This window comes from Chelon labrosus, assembly GCF_963514085.1.
Source record: "Chelon labrosus genome assembly, chromosome: 13".
Lineage (NCBI taxonomy): Eukaryota > Metazoa > Chordata > Actinopteri > Mugiliformes > Mugilidae > Chelon > Chelon labrosus.
This window is the reverse complement of record NC_140346.1, coordinates 7,201,106-7,219,671: the sequence shown is the minus strand read 5'-3', so window position 1 is coordinate 7,219,671 and position 18,566 is coordinate 7,201,106. Positions and strand designations below refer to the sequence as shown.

The 18,566-nt window shown below is 43.7% G+C and overlaps 1 protein-coding gene across 2 annotated transcripts in view; it reads right to left on the bottom strand.

Moving 5' to 3' along the window:
- Positions 1-18,566, bottom strand: part of rap1gap2a (RAP1 GTPase activating protein 2a) — a 71,654-nt gene that overhangs the window by 20,235 nt on the left and 32,853 nt on the right. For both annotated transcript variants that reach the window (XM_084558596.1, XM_084558601.1), the window contains exon 3: positions 2,333-2,417. In XM_084558596.1, the coding sequence (XP_084414722.1) occupies positions 2,333-2,417 (85 nt within the window). The remainder of the gene's footprint in view (positions 1-2,332; positions 2,418-18,566) is intronic.

The window sequence follows — 18,566 nt, the reverse complement described above, 5'->3', positions numbered from 1 at the left end:
TCACTGCTGTTGTAATAGCGTAGAAGGACCTCCAATTGTACTTAAGCTCAGCACTTGAGTAAACAGAATTTCCACCTTGCTGATGTTTATTCACCTCTGTTATGTAACCTCTAACCTTAAAGCTTAAAGGCAGTGAGAGCACACAGTGGATTTCTTGTCTTAAATCTGTGGACATTTCTCAGTAGTTCTACCTTTTGTTCGTGAACAGCCTGGGCCTGTTTGTGTTCTCCATCCACCGCTTTCTCTTTAGACAGTAATCCTTCCACTGAATCAGAAACTTTTCTCGGATGCTTCCTGGGTTCTGTTTCATTCTTTTTTAAACGAAGAAAGAGTGAAATGAAAGGACAAATTCCTAGAACCTTGGTTACATCCGTAACCTTTGTTTTGTCTTGGGATAATCAGACATTTCTCTTTGACACACACTAGATTTTTCTACCAGAGGCTCAGATTTATTCCTAGTAGCTGTACTGTCGCTTGTTATTTCTCTTTAGCTCTGGCAGACAGTTGTTGATGGTTAATGTAAAACGCATCAGGACTGATGATCCTGTATGGGATGTAGCAATGGATTAAGGTTTACTTGACACCATTTCGGTCAGTCAGCGCTGGGTGAATGGTTGTGTTATTACACAAAAGCCATGAATCCAACGTATACTGTGATTACAGGAAATTGTTTCACAAATTTCCTAGCAGTGTGACATTGATGATGAATATCTTACCATTAAACCACTCTAGCTCACTGCAAATTTGCGGGTTGGCAGTTGATAATTACCAGAAATCAGTCACACATCAAGAGGGAAAACGATGTCTGCTGGTCTGAGTTATGTGTTATGGTCTTTATTTTCCTGTCTGACCACAGTCGTTGATTTGTCACCATTCCTCTCTGCACATCTGTTTGCGATCTCCCTCTGTGTCGTCTTCAGTAATGACAGCTTCATTCAAGGTCGCCATACTGCAAAAAGTGTCTGCCTCTTGCGGAAGCCAACCTATTTCCTGTATATCATTGTGCTAATATTCTTTCCTTTTATCATGCTGAAGGAACAAATGTTCAGCTTTGGTACAGGTGAAGTACTCTGGGAGTAATGAATGCCAGAAAACAAGAAATCATACCCAAAAATCTCATCTGCTTTCTCTAGCACAACCTTTTAAATAGAGGAATCTCTTCAGTCTGATAGATTTAAATTCTATTCACATTCAGTATGACTTTGTTCAGATATATATTATTTTTTTTTTTCCTTTGAAAACACAGTTTGATTGAACTTGGCAATTTGTGACCTGGATGCCATTAGCCCGAGACTAACTCTTCAAAATGTGCCCTGCCGGAGCTCAGCTTGATTCAATCCACTCTGCGGCATTATCCATTGGCGGCTTTATGACACAGCCTTTGACTGGCAACAACAAAACAATAAAAAAGATCTGCGAATAAAAGTTGATGAGGACAAACAAAAAAAAAAACTTAAAAACCAATTTAGGGCCTTCCACACTGACAGTTCCACATGCAAGTCAAGGCAACAAAAGCCACAGCAAGCTGTTGAAGCTACTTAGAAGCAAATAGGAGGGGAGCAGCAGCATGAGTGGAGATATGGGGAGAATTTAAAGTACAAAAAGGGTTTGCTCACTCAAATCAGTACATATTTCCATTTATTTGATGTCTTTAAGAAGACCCTCTTCAAATTCTTGAGTATTCTGAAGTAAAATATAAAGATTTAAAGCACAGCAGCAGCACAGAGCACAGTCCAGTTCCTGCGTAAGCTTTGAATTTGGGGCTCATATTCTCCCTGCCTCCGGAGGTAATTCTTTATCTAATGTCAAGCAGAGACTGAAAAAAAGGAGCACTTTAACACCTGGAGGAGCAGTCACAGCAACACGGGGATGAGCGGATTACAATTTATGCGGTGACGTCAATATCTTTGCGGGCATTACTAGAAATAAATGATGCAGAATCTTACTTGACTTGAGACTTTTCTAACAAGAATTTTGTTAGAAAAGAATTTCGCCCTGACAATGTTTAAGATTATGCTTTTAATCCATTTGTCGCAGTGCTTCTACACCGTAAACTTAGACAGATGGAAACAGTATGTTCATGTGTTTGAGTTTAACAAAAATATAGGCTGTCACAATATAAAGGAAGAAAAATGTGCCTTTGAATATAAGTGATGTGACAGTAAACTCTCGTGATGCAGTTTGTCTCTGACTTGCTTTGCTTATTAAAGGGATTTCTCATTGAGGATCACAAATAGATTTTCTAATAGGCATAAAGGTCCACAGGGAAATAGTCAGTATCTAAAGTGCGTGTACGCGACTGTTTGCGTGAAGGTGCGCGCGTGTGTCATACCTTCATGCTGGGTGGCGCAGTGCGGGGCGGCGAGGGGGGGCATTCTCCCAGGGGGACGTTGGAGATGTTTAGCAGCTCCTGTTTCCTGGAGGGAAGAAGAGGGGGGGGGAACAAGGTTAATTTACCGCTGACCAACGAAATGTTCAGATTTTTATCAAAGGTCACCTGTTCTCATTTCATGAGTGCAGCACAGTTTGATCAGGCCTCATTATTTTAACCGGAATTTGGCGGAAAGTGTCTCTTGATGCTCAAACATGAATTATGTACGATGAGGCTGGTAAAGCAGCTGGATGACTGCTAAAACATAACCTCATGCAACTACTGGCTGAACTGCACACAAATAAAAGCTAAAATTAGACTGGTGAACCCTGATTCTATTCACAATATTGCGTCTAATTTTGGATTTTGCTCAAAATATCAGCAGTATTATGACAACAAGATGGAATCCAATTTTAGCTTCACTCATCAGCAGAGCAGCAACAGGAGTTGTTTTTTTTTTTTGTCCATTTCATTTCCAGTAAATGTGTACTTTAAACCTAAAGCTACTAAACATTACAGCATTGATTTAACTTTAGCTTTAGATGAAGTTTCTTTCAGTGAGACCGTTGGAACTGTGCGATTAAGAAACAAATGGATTGAATATGCTCCGCGGTGTCCCCGTGCGTCTCAAGGTGACTCTAAAAGAGGTCATTGGGGACTGAAAGATTCATCTCCTCTTCATTCTTTTGACCGTAGCCAAAGCGCGAGTGCACATTAACGGTCCTGGATGTGAAAGGTTGAGTGGTCACTGACACAGCTGGACGATTAGCTTGAGCCCGTCCAACCTTCCTGCCTTCTATTCGGATCAAATTTTAAGTGACGACTGCAGCTGTGACGCTTTGTCATGAACACCTCTGATGCTGAATATTTAATCAAGACAGAGACAGTCTCCGCAGATGCACAACCAGTACCAAGCTTCATGAATATAAAATTGTAGTACATCAAAAAAAAGTAGTTTTTATTTTCTGAATTTATTAATGTACCGCGTTTTTCAATGCCTTGAGTAGAATCACTGAATTCCCAGTGAAAGAGACACAGCACGGTCAACACACACGTCTATTCTTTAGTATACCATTTCTAGTGAGCGGAAATATGGGACTGACCACTTCAGTATAAAACGTGCAAGGACAAGATGATGATGTTGTAATTGAGTATTTATGTGAAATTAATATGCCCCTTCTTTTCCTTTCATTCGTTGGATACATAGCTCCTATAGTTCTCCATTCTCTCAAGGATCTGTACAAATGGTTTCAAGTAGCAGGCATTGGCTACATTACAGCAAGACTACAGCAACCACTAATTTCCTCCATTCAGTACAACTGCTCTCTGGCACTAACCGTTGTCTCACAGCTCTTTTGAGGCTCAGACACCCCAAACAAGGATGGAAAATTACGGGCACACCGGAGTCTTCATTTGCTATTTCAGGGCAAGCCCGAAGCTTTTTCAACTTTATTCGTTCCGGAGTGCGAATGAAAACGACACACTGACCAGTTCTCTCCACAGCCTCAGCAGTCACACAATGCACTGCTGTGTCCTCATGTGTACGTAGTGCTGCAGCATGCTGGCTCACAGCAGCCGAGGGTGGACAATGAAAGAGCATCATACGCTGGGACAGACTGGGACAGTTGACAAGACTGAAATTTTATTTTTTTTTTTTCTTTGACGGACATTGTTCATTGTTCTGCCGCCTGCCCACCGGTGGTTTTCCCCCACCGACCTGTGAAAAGGAAAAACTTGTTCACGCCTCTGTCCCTGGGGTGGATCCCTGCTGTGTGTGTCCACAGGGCACAATGACGACCCTATTTCGGGGTCTCACACACTTACGCACACCTGTGGACAGGGATGCTGTTTGCAGAGGGATATTGTGTGAGAGAGGGGAGGGGAATGTGAGGACAAGGAGCTGTTGTCCTTGCAGCCTGGGTTGTCTGTGTGGCGATAAAACTACGAGCTACGTCACCGCGACTGACTCCCACCCAGGAAGGGAGGGAAGGAGGGAGGAAGCACAGAAACAATTTTGGGAGGATAGGTCATGGAGAAAGTGAGTCAGAGGGAAGAAGCGTGCAGAAGTGTTAGATCAGAATAAGTGGCGCTGCACTCTGTGGAAGGTGCTGTGGATAAGAGCATCATAATGTGGCACAATTTTTAGGCCTGACGTTACAACCCAGAATCCATAGGGACTATTTCCATACCCCGTGATGTATATCCAGCCACTAACATACAGTGCCAGTGCAGGGAGTAGTATGTAAGGAGGTGTGGAGGTCAGGGTCAGTGGATGGGTGCATACAGCAACAGCTTGTGCCACTTGTTTATTAACACGGCATCCGAGAGCCACGCGTATATTTTATGAAAAATTCAAAAAGGCCAGGGTCAGACTGTGAACCCAAAGCACCAAGCACGGAGACATCATGACTTAACCTCAACAGATAGACCATATTGTCATGACAGATACTCCACCACAGACTCCCCTTGTATTTTTGATCAAATTTTCTGCTTAAATTAATTTAAGCCGTTTATTGTGAACAAAGCAAAGGAGGATACAGCATCATCTTCTCCAGTTTTACTGGTAAGAGACCTTTTAGCCCAGAGAATAAAACATGAAGGGAACTCGTATCTGGTCAAAGAAACTGCACATAATTTGCCTTAGTCAATCACATTTGTTTATAGTGGATAAACTGATAAGACAAATAGCATCCAGTGACTGAGAAGTGAGGCCTACAAATGATTGCATACAGTAGATGCAGCACATGAGGATGTAAAAGAAGTATTTAAAGCAATCTATACAACTTGCCGATATATTTATAGTGTAAGTGAAAGTGCACATGTCATAAGAAATCTTGCAAAAAGATTTATTTATTCACTAGAAATCGGCTTTAGGGTTAAAAATCTTTTTCTTTCTGTCATGAAGAGTCTTTCAAATTTCTGGCAAACCATTCAGTGAATAGGTATGTTTTGTTAAATGACCTTCTGGGTTTTTGATTCATCTCTCCGAAGCTTATCTTTGTGACTCAGATGCGATGATGAAACAAGAGTGGCAAAATCTGGAGATTGTTGATTCTGTGTGAATAAGAACCCCTTAATCAAGCTTTAAGTGCATATAACCCTGAGTTCACCCTCACCATAGCGCATTTTTACATTTTAAAAACACTTGAAACATCCAAAACCAATGTCCTTGTCTGACAAAGTAAAGGCCACAAAAAAAGAAATTTACCACTGGTAATCATCCTGGACAGCTAGCTAATTCTCAAAGTAATCAAACTGTGTTTGCTTTGTGTAATGATTTGGATGAATGGTTGAATGTTAATTAAATATCTTTATCACTGCTGTTCTCTTAATGCCTTCAGTTTGGGATTTGAGGAAGTGAGCGCCAAGGTCATATTGCATTCGGTCCTCTGACTCCGTTCTGGCACAGACGACGCGGCGCAGAAATTTTCCAGCGAGCCAAAGGGCAGCGGCCTCCACACAATTACATTATTTTAATACATAGTAAACACTGGCTGGGAGGAACAAGCAGCAGCTGTGTTGGTTTGACTGGCTCTCTTTGACCAGGCGCTCTTCCAAGAACGATGTAGTGACCTCGGAAAAATTCATTCATCCACAACAATTAACGTGCTCTTTAGAGGACTTCAGAACATAGCTGTTATTGTGCAAATTAAATTGAGTGAATGAACAATCTAACTCAAGCCGCTGACACCTGGAGCTATGACTAAGTGGTGGTAAACTAACAGTGAAAAAATAGGACAGACCATGCTCCACATTTACATCAAAACTAGTACAAGATGTACCTTTCTTGTACAGCAACATGTCTATAATCCTACTTGCATTTGGCTGGTGCTAATTATAGCTGATTCAACAGTAATCACATCTGCGCAGACATCATGTTTATCTAATGATGCCGGTAATGTGTGTGGTGGTTTTTTTTTGTTTGTTTTTTTGAGAGAGAAGCTGAAAGAAAGATGGATAGAGGGAGAGGCTGCAATACATCTCTCTTATTTCATGCATTGATTACGCCCTTGAGATAAGATTTTAACAGCAGGGCATCAGGGACGGGTCAGGACAGAGAAGAAAAGAGAGTGTGAGAAAGATAGAGAAAAAAGGGGAACAACATGATGGGCCAAGCGCAGGAAGAGGAGATAAGAAGATGAAAGGTGGAAATCAGGATGATGGAGGGTGCAAAGATGATGCAAATAAAGAACAGATCTGGGAGAGGGTGAAACACCGGTCTTGGGTATGGCGCCTCTCCCAGGGCCTTATGGCCAGCTGGCCTTAATATTTGTTATGAAACTTGATGAGGAACCTGATCTTCACGCTGATTGGGCAATTACCCAACTGATGGTTTCTCTAATGGAGTTAATACAACAGTAACAGGAGGCCGAGTAAGGGAGAAAGACAAAGGTTGAAAAGAGGACCATAAGACAGCCTGACAGTGGAGGGTAGGACCCTTCAACCCTGATGTGTATTAAAGCAGACTGACAACAATGAATTATGCTGCGCAGCAGAATCCACAGCAACACCGCATATTAGACTTGACAGTCCCAGGTCTGATCAGCTCTTAAAGAGGCTGGTGTTAGAGGAGGCATGCAGTATAAACGACGCCTGTTGTATAAGCCAAAGTTAATCAAGTTGAGAGTATGAAGACATCTTGTATGACCAGAGCCTTAGATTAACAATTTAGATTTTCGAAATCTTTTGCATGAGTAAAAACTACAAATGTTGGAGCAAGTACACCCTTTTCTATGTCAGCTCTGCCGCAACTGAGAACAATCATAGTTCTTAGAAATCTCTGTAGTTCCTCAGCAACGATGCTCCTATTGGCAGCACGAATGCACAAACCCTTGATGTGTGCATGTATACTACAGCTCTCTGAGGAGCTCCCCACGAGGCAGTTACTCCCAGAGATGGGTCGGCTCTATCCTCCACAGACTCCACGAGCAGCCTACGCTGTTCCAAACTTTATACATGTGCACATGGCGCTGCAATTAAATTCCTAAAAGGCAAGCTGGCTTCTAGTCAGCCGCGTTGCGTTTCAGACAGTGACAACTGGAACATCGAGTAGGTCGAGCGCCTGAAAGAGTGGCAGCAGGTCACAGTAGCTCCGTGATTCTTACAATTTTTGTGTGTTCCTTCGATCTTTTTTTTTCTAACTTATTCTTGAATCTTATGCCAAAAAACTATCACATGTTTTTTGGCCGCTTTTGTCTTTTTAAGCTGCTTTTTTTCGTTTTTTCTGGACTTTCAGTGCTGAGCTGTAGCGCTCAGCAGATTGGCCGTCCTTTCGTATACACACGAGAGCAACTGCTAGCGCTGTCCATACCCCCTGCGCTGTTCGGAGCGAGGCCTGAGATTCCCGAGGAACTTAGGAAGAAGCGCCGGAGATGCCGTGCTGGCGCGAAAGTGAAAGAGCGGAGACGGAAATTCAAACCAGCGGTACCATCTGTCCTTATGGGGAACGTGAGGTCTCTGGTCAATAAGATGGACGAACTGTGTGCGCTTGTTAGGACCCAGAGGGAGTACGCCGTGAGCAGTATTTTGTGTTTTACGGAGACCTGGCTGCACGCGAACTTCCCGGACCACAGTGCATCTTTACCCGGCTTCAAGACTCTACGGGCGGATAGAGACACGGTCCTGAGCGGTAAGAAGAACGGCGGCGGGATTGCTGTTTTTGTGAATGAGAGATGGTGCAACCCTGCTCATTTGACTGTGAGGGAGCGTGTCTGTACGCCGGACATTGAACTTTTAGCTGTGGGAATGCGTCCATATTATTTACCGAGGGAATTCACGTCTGTCATCTTTGTGGGAGTTTACATCCCTCCCTCAGCGGACAAGGCAGCAGCGAGTGACACCATCCACGCCACTGTTGCCAGGCAACAGTCCAAACACCCGGAGGCCCTCGTTGTCATTTCTGGGGATTTTAACCACATCACCTTGGACACTGTTTTACCCACTTTCCACCAGTTTGTTCATTGTGCGACCCGAGAAAATAGAACTCTGGACCTACTGTATGCTAATTCAAAGGATGCATACAGTGCCACTGCCCTGCCCCCACTGGGACGGTCTGATCACAACTTGGTGTTGTTAACACCTGAGTATGTCCCTGCAGCGAAGAGACAGCCTGTCTCCACGAGGACAGTTAGGAGGTGGAGTGAGGAGGCTAGGGACGCTCTGCAGGACTGCTTTGATACCACCAACTGGGACGTGCTCTGCCAGCCCCATGGGAATGACATTGACAGCATGACAGACTGCATCACGGACTATATAAACTTCTGTGAGGATACAGTAATCCCTACAAGGACTGTCCGCTGTTATCCTAACAACAAGCCCTGGATCACCAGCCAGCTGAAGGATCTGCTGAACAAGAAGAAGCAGGCCTTCAGATCTGGAGATAAGGACGAGTTGAAGAGGATACAGTGGCAACTCAAGGTCCAGCTGAAGGAGTGTAAGGACGCCTACAGGAGGAAGTTGGAGGTCAAGCTCCAGCAGAACAACACCCGGGACGTGTGGAGGGGCATGAAGCTGATCACTGGCTTCAACATCAAAGCCAAACAACAGGACGGTGGCCCAGACAGAGCCAACGAGCTTAATGTCTTCTTCAATAGATTCACCACTGGACCCCCTGCTGGCCCTCCACCCCCCACCACTCCAGTCTTTACACCCCCCCAGACGGCCAATCAACAACTCACCACTGATCCCTTCCTGCCTATCACCTCTGCTCTCCCCCCTACTCCCACCCCCACTGAGAAGACCAGCCCTATGACTGTGACGCCTGGCCAGGTGAGAAGACAGCTGGAGAGAGTCAAACAAGGCAAGACAGCAGGCCCCGATCGTGTCAACCCCCGGGTCCTGAGGACTTGCGCTTCACAGCTGTCTGGCATCCTGCACTTCATCTTCAACCTGAGTCTGAAGCTGGAAAGGATACCGGTGCTGTGGAAAACATCCTGCATAGTGCCGGTGCCCAAGAAGCCCATCCCATCTGGCCTCAACGACTTCAGACCGGTTGCACTGACGTCACATGTCATGAAGGTCCTGGAGAGACTCATCCTGGCTCAGCTGAGACCCCTGGTGACCCCTGTCTTGGACCCTCTTCAGTTTGCGTATCAGCCTCATGTTGGTGTGGATGACGCTGTCATCTACCTGCTGCACCGTGCTCACTCTCACCTGGATGGTGGAAAGGGCTCTGTGAGGATCATGTTCTTTGATTTCTCCAGTGCTTTTAACACCATTCAGCCCTTTCTGATGAGTGAGAAGCTGCTCAGGATGGGTGTCAGCTCTTCCATTGTTTCCTGGATTACTGATTACTTGTCTGACAGGCCCCAGTTTGTGCGGCTGGGGGGCTCCCTGTCTGATACTGTTGTCAGTAATGTGGGGGCACCACAGGGGACTGTCCTGTCTCCATTTCTGTTCACTCTCTACACCTCTGATTTCCAGTACAGCTCTGGGTCCTGCCACCTGCAGAAGTTCTCTGATGACTCTGCAGTGGTTGGGTGTATTAGAGATGGACGGGAGGTGGAGTACAGGACACTGATCGCAGACTTTGTGGAGTGGTCCCAGACAAACCACCTACTCCTGAATGTGGACAAGACCAAGGAGCTGGTCATTGACTTCAGGAAGAAGAGGACACCAGTGGAGCCCATCTCCATCCAGGGTCTGGAGGTGGAAGTAGTGGACCATTATAAGTACCTGGGAGTCCACATGAACAGCAGACTGGACTGGAGGGACAACAGTGATGCTGTGTACAAGAAAGGACTGAGTAGACTCTACTTCCTGAGGAAGCTTAGGTCTTTTAACGTGTGCAGCAAGTTGCTGGAGATGTTCTACCAGTCTGTTGTTGCGAGTGCACTGTACTTTGCTGTGGTTTGTTGGGGGAGCAGCACCAGCAAAAAGGACATAAGTAGGATCGACAAATTGATCCGAAAGGCTGGTCATGTGATTGGCAGTAAGTTGGAGACGTTTGTCTCAGTGAGGGACAGGAGGACACTGGACAAACTGCTCTCCATCATGGACAATCCGTCACATCCACTACACCAGACAATAGAGGGGCAGCGGAGCTCATTCTCCAACAGGCTGATCCAGCTCCGCTCCCACACTGAACGCTACAGGACTACTTTCATACCATTCTCTGTCCAGCTGTACAACAACTCACCTTTCTGTGACAGATAACTCAGTGTTATTAATGTTAATGGACACCACTGCACCTTACACCTTACCCTGTATATATAATTTATATTTATATTCTTCCATTTCTTGTACATTTGTTCATATTCTAATATGATCATTTGTACATTTTGGCTTATACTATTTCTATTTTATGTTACTAGATCTTATTCTACTTATTTTTTATTTCTATTTTATTTAACTTAATCTTTTCTTTTTATCTGAGGTTCTTAAGAGTGTGTTTTTTATGACAACTAAGCTACTGTAACCAAGCAATTTCCCTTGTGGATCAATAAAGTTTATCTAAGTCTAAGTCTAAGTCTAACATGTTTGAGTCTGAGCTAATTCATTTATTTTACCGAAACCACTGCAACACAGGAAAGAGAATCTACAGAGTCTGTGGAGATGGTGTGTGGGATGCAGAACAAGGGTGATTTTTTTGCGCTTGTCTGGCCACTGAGAGACATGGACGAGGAAATGTATTTTGGACCAGTCACAGCTGTTGAGGTCTGTGCCGCCAAGAAGTGTAGTAGCATTTCTGTTTTGGTCCATATCAGACCGTGGCGTAGGGCACATAACCATGCCTTATCTACAGCCTCACTATGTTACTGGCATGGTTGTAAACTATTATCCTGTCTCCAAATGCTGTTTACTAAGTAGCACTACTGATACCGCTTGCCGTGTCAGTAAGCTTTTACAGGGAAAGGTACATTACAGTGTAATGCCTTTTAAGCTCTAGTTTAATTTACGGCCACTCTGTCTCCATGTCCTTCCTCTACTTCCCCTTATACTATCTACCATCTATCACTTTATCGTTGCTACAAAGTCAGCTTCAAATGGATGTATGAGTCAGTCAGCTGTCCAACAGGAGAGCACAGGCATCCCAGATATGCACAGATATGTGGCGAGGTCAGGAGGGCAATAATTAGGAGGCAACTGCAGCCCCAGTCACCGGCTGTTTCCTACTGTATGAGAACATCAGGCCTCGCCCTCGTTCTCTTACTGTGATATGAATAGATACAAAAGCTGACAGCAGGCAGGAGATTACTCCGTCCAGCCAGACAAACCTGAAACACTCTCATTATCAATAAGAGGAAGAGACAGACAGCTAGCGAGGGCGTGATGAGACACAGGGGGGAGCAGCATGTCCCCCAGTGAGAAGCAACACTGTCCGGTTTATAAATGAATATATAAATTTGTACAAATATAATGGACCCTTCGTCTACAGAGCTGGCACGCAGAAAAACGAGGAAGTAAATAACATTTTCATTTAGCTCTTCTGCTGATAGAGGGGGAAAAAAAGTAAATGGATTTTGTGTTTGCGCGTCTCGTATATGTGGGCTTCGCTGCAGGCGAAGGCACACTCCAGACGCCATTTTAACACGTTATACAACGACACACCGGAACACACACCTGATGACACACTTTTGTCATTATCACCATCACCACCTTTACCTGACAGACTGAATCCCACATTAATAAGCACACGAATATGCAAACACACACTCTGAGAGCGCCACAGCTTCGGAGACAGGACATTAATTTCCTGGAAGTTCACTTTGTTCATCATTTAGCTCTACTGATGGGAAATGTTTCTTATCTTTGATAGCATGCAGTCCCAAAGCCTGTATGACACCCACACGACTAGATATATTCAGCCTAATCAAGCAACTTCTTCTCAGTTTCTGTCTTTTCAGCTGTATTTTTGGTCCTGTCCTCTCCTAATTATTTCTGCAAGTAATCAAAGTGTTAGACCGAACTGACATAAGTGCAGGTCTCGCCCTCTCCAGGCACAGAAAGTCCCACCCAGAGAAATTATGACTGTGTGTCACGTCCTTCCTCCCAATGAAAACCAGGTTAATTATGCTGCGGTCATTCTGTCAGCCCCGGTGATACTCTGATAGGTGGCTGCAAGAGTTAATTGTGGTGTGTAAAATCCTTACTATATGTAAATCTGACAAATCACTGACATGACGTGACGTGGCATCACTTAAGTCACGACAAACACACACGCACCATAACACACACACTATATCGTCGATGCTGGGTTTACCAAACACAAAGGGAAAACCCTATGAGCTGGTAAAAAGTTACGTGCTGCAGCTCTCGCCTTACCTTTGAAATGCCAACGTTGTTCTCTGTCTCGCTGCACAAACGGTGCCAAGAGACCTCTGATGGACATTTACGTGTATTTACCTCCCAGCAGCAGAGAGACGCTGATAAAGGCCACAGGCTGAATAATGTTTGTTTCTTTGTTTTCGGTTGTCCTTTATCGAGTTAATTACACTTTCTTTCATTAGCCTTTCGAATGCTGCTAGTCACTGTACAGATAGGTGGCTATAATTAGCAGGTGCATTAACATGAATCAGTAAACACCTGAATGTCAGCTCGGTTTAAATAATAATATGTGGTGTAAACTCCCCACTGACAGAAATTATGTTGCGCTTTGGTTCAAAAGATGAAAATACGTTTTGTAAATGCTCCTGTCAATTACTTTCTGCTTTTATCGCGTCCGTTTGGGGCATGAACACCCCCTGGTGTCATTCTAAGATGTTTTCCGAGGAAGATGCGCCACTCTGTCTCGCACTCGCTGGACAACTTTTGTGGTTCAAAAGGGTTTGTGCCCTGCATGAATGATCCAGCATGTCTACGTCTGTGTCAGATGTCATTTCCTTATGAACACTGGGTAGTGGAACGTGTTAACTGTCGTTTAAATATATGTCAGCGTCAGTGAACTTTTCTCTCTTTGGAGTCAGCTGGTCTGAATTGAATATGGATCCCAAACCTTTGATTAAAGCGAGCAGACGTTTTTGTCCTCTGGCACAACACTGCAATGCAGTGAAAAAATATGGTTGCCCAGCATCACCACTCTCGCCGTCATATCAGTGGAGGTGCCATGAATCCTGTCTAATCCTATTCATTTCCTAGGACCTGCTTCCTCTCTATCATTACCCTATCTCAGCCCGTCTCACTGACTTCAGTCAAAGCAAAAGTTAAGCATCTGTCAGATGACATTGAATATCTCTTTTCTCAACCAGCACCACCACGTCAGACTACTTGATGACCACACCAGAGCAGAAAGGTCCTGAAGAAAAGGGGGAGATATGAAGACAGAGGGGGAGAGACACAGAATGAATGGACGTCAGACGGATTGCTGAAAGACAGAAGGCCACAGAGCGAGGTACGGAGGGAGAGAATAAATGAATCTGCAGGCTAAAAATAGCCCTCTCAATCCCCTGTGCAAAGCTGGGTAAATAGGGCTGTCTTGGGTGGGTCTCTGGGCACTTGTTAGAGACAATACCATCTCATCCATTACACCCCAAGACAAGGTTGTCTGTCACACACACACACACACACACACCGTAGAAACAGTCAGCAAATGTAATGAAACATGTGCCTGCTCTTGTGTGTGAGCCCATTCTAGCAAGAGGAAATTAGAGGAAGTTTAAAAGAGGGAGTAATTGAGTGAGGAAAAACTCCGGCAGAAGGAGGAATGGAAATTTGAGTGAGTCAGTGAATACAAGCGTTTGTGTTGAAGTGCAAGGGGAGGAGAGTTTGACAGTGAGTGGAGGGAAGAGACTACTGTGCAGGTTCTGAGGGATACATTTTGAAAAATAAAAACGCAAAAAAAATAAACTTACTTACGAAGGCAGAACTCTGAGAGGGTTCAGTTACACATGAAATAAATAAAAAAAATACCTTGTTGCATCTGCTTTTTTGTTGGAAACTTTGAATTGGCTATTTTTTTTTTCAGTTTCATTTAACCAAAATTCAGTTACAGAAGTGAAGAAAGGAGATGCTTCGTATTGTGTTTATGGGTGGGAGTGACTGTCATTTCCCTTTTCTGGACCACTGCTGAGTGAGCTGCAGTGCTGCTAACTTACTCTGCATGCCAGAGGAATGCAGGCGAGTTATTCCTGATGGTTTAGCTGTGACCAACTGCTCGTGCAATTTATTCCGTCAGTTGTTCGGTCCCAGATATTTCAGCGACCACATGGCCACTGCAGGACACTATTACGTGCGCTCCTTGAGCCAAAGCGGAAGGCGAGGCGACCGTGTCTGCTCGTTGAAAACAATTGCGTCCTGCTCTTCAACGGGAGAGGACCCTCAATTTATATCTGACCATTTACATTCCTGGTGTTCATATCGAGGACCCTCAAACAGATATATCAGGCCACTAAGTAGTGTTTGATGAGATTTACTCTCAGGGGACTACAATTGTTGAGCTACTTGTCAAATCAAATGAATCTTTGCAGTCCAAAGGGAAATATGATGTGTGGACAGGGTGTGAAATACCAAAACAAAACAAATCAGGCAACTGGGACGATCACCCAAAAACTGTAAGACTGTAACAAGTGATTTAAATGATGCAGAGAGCAAAAACAAAAGCACCGTTTTTACAACTCACATAAACTGAGGGCACATACAGTATCTGGGAATTTCTGTATCACACAGGGAGGTCAAGATGTTAGCTAATGATGTGCATAAGTATTTAAATGTCAAAGGTTTTTCTTCTTTCTAGCAGGCACTGCGACTCTTGATTCATGCATATACTCTATGTCCCCAACTGCCCCCAACTACTGTCTTTTGTCACTTTAAGAAGCCTGTTCTTGGCTGGCTGTATAAAGATTTCCATGTCAGATAACAGCAAACAGAGATAAGACTGTTTCTGCAAAGCAGTCATCAAGGCAGGAAAAACTGTTCATTTTCCTCCGGATGGAAAAGAAACTCAACTTCTCCCTTCGAGAAGCTTCATTGATTTTAAAACATTTTTTTTTTGTGTGTGTCATTAACTGTGCCCAAATATTGTTTCTCTAGCAGAGGACAGCTTTCTAAAATCAATACACGTGTCCTGCAGTTTTTGTAGCAGGATGAAGGACCTGTCACGTCATAACGCAGAGTCACCCTCCTCCACAGGCCGGCAATCTTAACCCGTCCACGTAGGCTGACTAATAACCCACTCATCAGCACATTTTGCTGTGTGTCTGTTCTCATCATTTCCTTGACAGTTGTTCTTATAAATAATATGCAGAAGGTGAGAAAGACCTTGCGGGGACGTGAAGAGGGATTTGATTTTAAAAGGACAGTGTTCATAGTCGATGTGATCTAATGATTAGAGGAACAGCTCACATGGAAAGGAACACAGTTACATTACATGCAGGTGCAGGCCTGTGCAGAGTGATGTATCTGTGAAAGAGCAGTTTTTGAATTGTTTTAAGAAGTTTATCGCTCGTTTATCCAAGGAGCCTATTTGTTGGTCGGTTTGGAGATCCAACTGAAGCCAGACTGCTGTCCATGTAAATGAATTTGGGGCTTGGAGTCAATGTGCATGCATTACCCTTTTCACTGACAATGGAACAGTTTGACATTTTGGGAAATATGCTTATTTATTTTCTTGTTAAGAGTCAGATGAAGATATTGATATTATTGTAATTTTCGAAGCGGCTGGCTGTAAGCTTATCTTAGCAAACTGAGGAAAGAACAGGAGGCCGTGCGACAAAATCTGCCCAGAGCACATCTAGAGCTCACCAGTTAACACACTATATTAATGTGTACAGAAAACAACCTTGATTTAAATTAAACTGTGTTCATGAATACGCTTTGCTGTTGGAAACATTCATGGCCAGGCAACTATAGGAGAGATTAGAAGGTCAAAATCCATCAAGTGATTAAGTGTGACACTGAGGGGACTTTTCAGTGAAACTCGTAACTTTAAGCAAAACTGAGTTCTTGCTTGAAAAAGAAAAGCCCTAAGGACCCTTTCATCTGGATGGAATGCTAATAAAGAAGCACAAAATGAAGCAAGTGCTAAGTTCACTGTGATGATCCTCGTCCAGATGTTTTTCATCATTTGAAAGAGGTATCCATTATTCACAAACATCACTGAAAGATCTGAGTTGTAGATGAAAGACCTCAAACCACCATAATCTAATAATACTGAATTCAATAGCAATTTACACTTATATTCTGCTAATGCGCAGGCGGCATTTTTCTCCTGCAAAGCCTTTTAGCAAATGGACTTTGGGGTTTTAATACTGAGTAGCTGCTTAATATCATTGGCACTGGCCACTGTAACTTATAGACTGGGTTAGCAATTCATTTTTCTGTAATTGTTTGTCCGTGAATCACTTCTATAAAGTGAATCTTTCTGCAATTTGCAAAAGAGATTCATGTTTTGTCTCAAAATTACTGTGACAACATAATGATCTACATCTACTCAAGCCACATGTGTAGACAGAGCTTTTATTGATACATAGCTAGACTGAACATAACGTCAATTGTGTTATTGATCTTAGAAGGGAGCAACACAGTGCGCGGACAGGAAGCTGCATGCTGTGATTATGGATTAGGTCTACAAAAACGCTCTGGCATCATAAGTGAATCCGTCGCTCTCACTCACACACGCACCAACTGCACCACGCCACCACAGACTGAAAGGGAAGTGTAACCATGACCGCATAGGCGCTCGTGTGAGGCCCGGCTTTAGTAACACAACTCATGCACCGCACATAGCAACGCACACGATGAGACAAACAATGCGCAGAGAGGCGCACGCACAAAACAGGTCTGCAGCTGGAGATCAATGAGCTGTGGAGGGTGTTAATGCATGGAGGGTAAAATAAACATTCATATGTAAGCAGCAGACCTCATGCTGTTCAACTTAATGGAGGGCAAATATTCAGTATGGCTCTATCAGCACGAAGATAAAGAGTGAGAGGAACACACAGAAGACAGGCAAGGAGTTAGACTGCATCCCTATACTGTCTTTCTGCATGCACTCGAGTGTTTTCACTGTACTGAAGAGAACTACGGATATAAAGGGAAAATCATATTTTCATTTTTTCATTTTTTTTCGCAGCAAAGTGAGGCAGTGAAATAACCCACTAAATCACTCCTTTCTAGCTAGTTATGCAGCTTTCCCTGTTATTATGTAGTTAGAAATGCTTGGCTCTAATAATAAAAATCACTCAGTTATTCACTTATACTTGTATTCATAGTTACAATCCCCCTGCTTTCAGGGACATGGAAATATCATCATTCAAAGGATGGCCTATAGTTGAGAGAAATCACGAGTTAAAATCTAAAATGATGCAATTACACACATAATAACCATCACTTTGAAAAAGACACCTTCAAATTTTCAGCAATTGGGATCGGATCAGCACACGACACAGCCGCAATACACAGCCTGAAAAGGCAACAGTACAACATTGCTGTGGCAGGCTGTTTCTGCTGTTCGAACATGACTGTACTTTTGTCATTTGACATGATGAGACTGTAAAACACAAACATTAAAATCATCAAATCCCTTCGGCAGGCACATGAAAAACATGCGCATGTTTGTGTATATCAATGTTCCAGTGCAGCATTGTTGCATTCGTTGATAATCACAGCCTCCAGGCATGGCTGAATTTATCCAGGGAAGGGCACCTGGGGCAGAAAAGAACTGTAGGAGTCCCACTGACCTTGTCATCATCACAGTCCCTGTTGCCATCCAGCACATATAGCCTAGAGCCCCTAAAACCAGTCACTTACTGTACGCTAGAAAACCACCTGGTCCCAGCCTCGCTGTCAATTAAATATTGTAATTTTAAACTGGGATGCAATGCTTTCACATTTAAATGAACGTCTGTTACATTCAAGCTCTTGCCAGATGAATTTACACAACTCTGGTTAAGCTTGTCGGCGGCACATGAATCTCCCTGTATTTCACAGTATTGAGAGTTTTAAATATGCAGTGTGTTTGGTGGCATTACAGCCTTGGATCATCACTAGCAATGCATTTTATGTTAACCAGCAATTACTGGTTTCCCAGAGCTGAAGAGGAGAGCAACCACTGTGACGAGTCCAGCTGCCTTTGTTTTAGCTTTGACCATGACCTGGACAACTGATATTCTTCCCAGACAGATCCCAGGGCGCATCCACGAAAAGCTTCTGATGCTCCAAATAGAAAGAACGTTAAGGTTTACTTCTTTAAAGCAGAAAGTTAAGCCTTCAAGACGAGGTAACATTACAAGGCTTCACCACAACTCAACTGTCACACAAT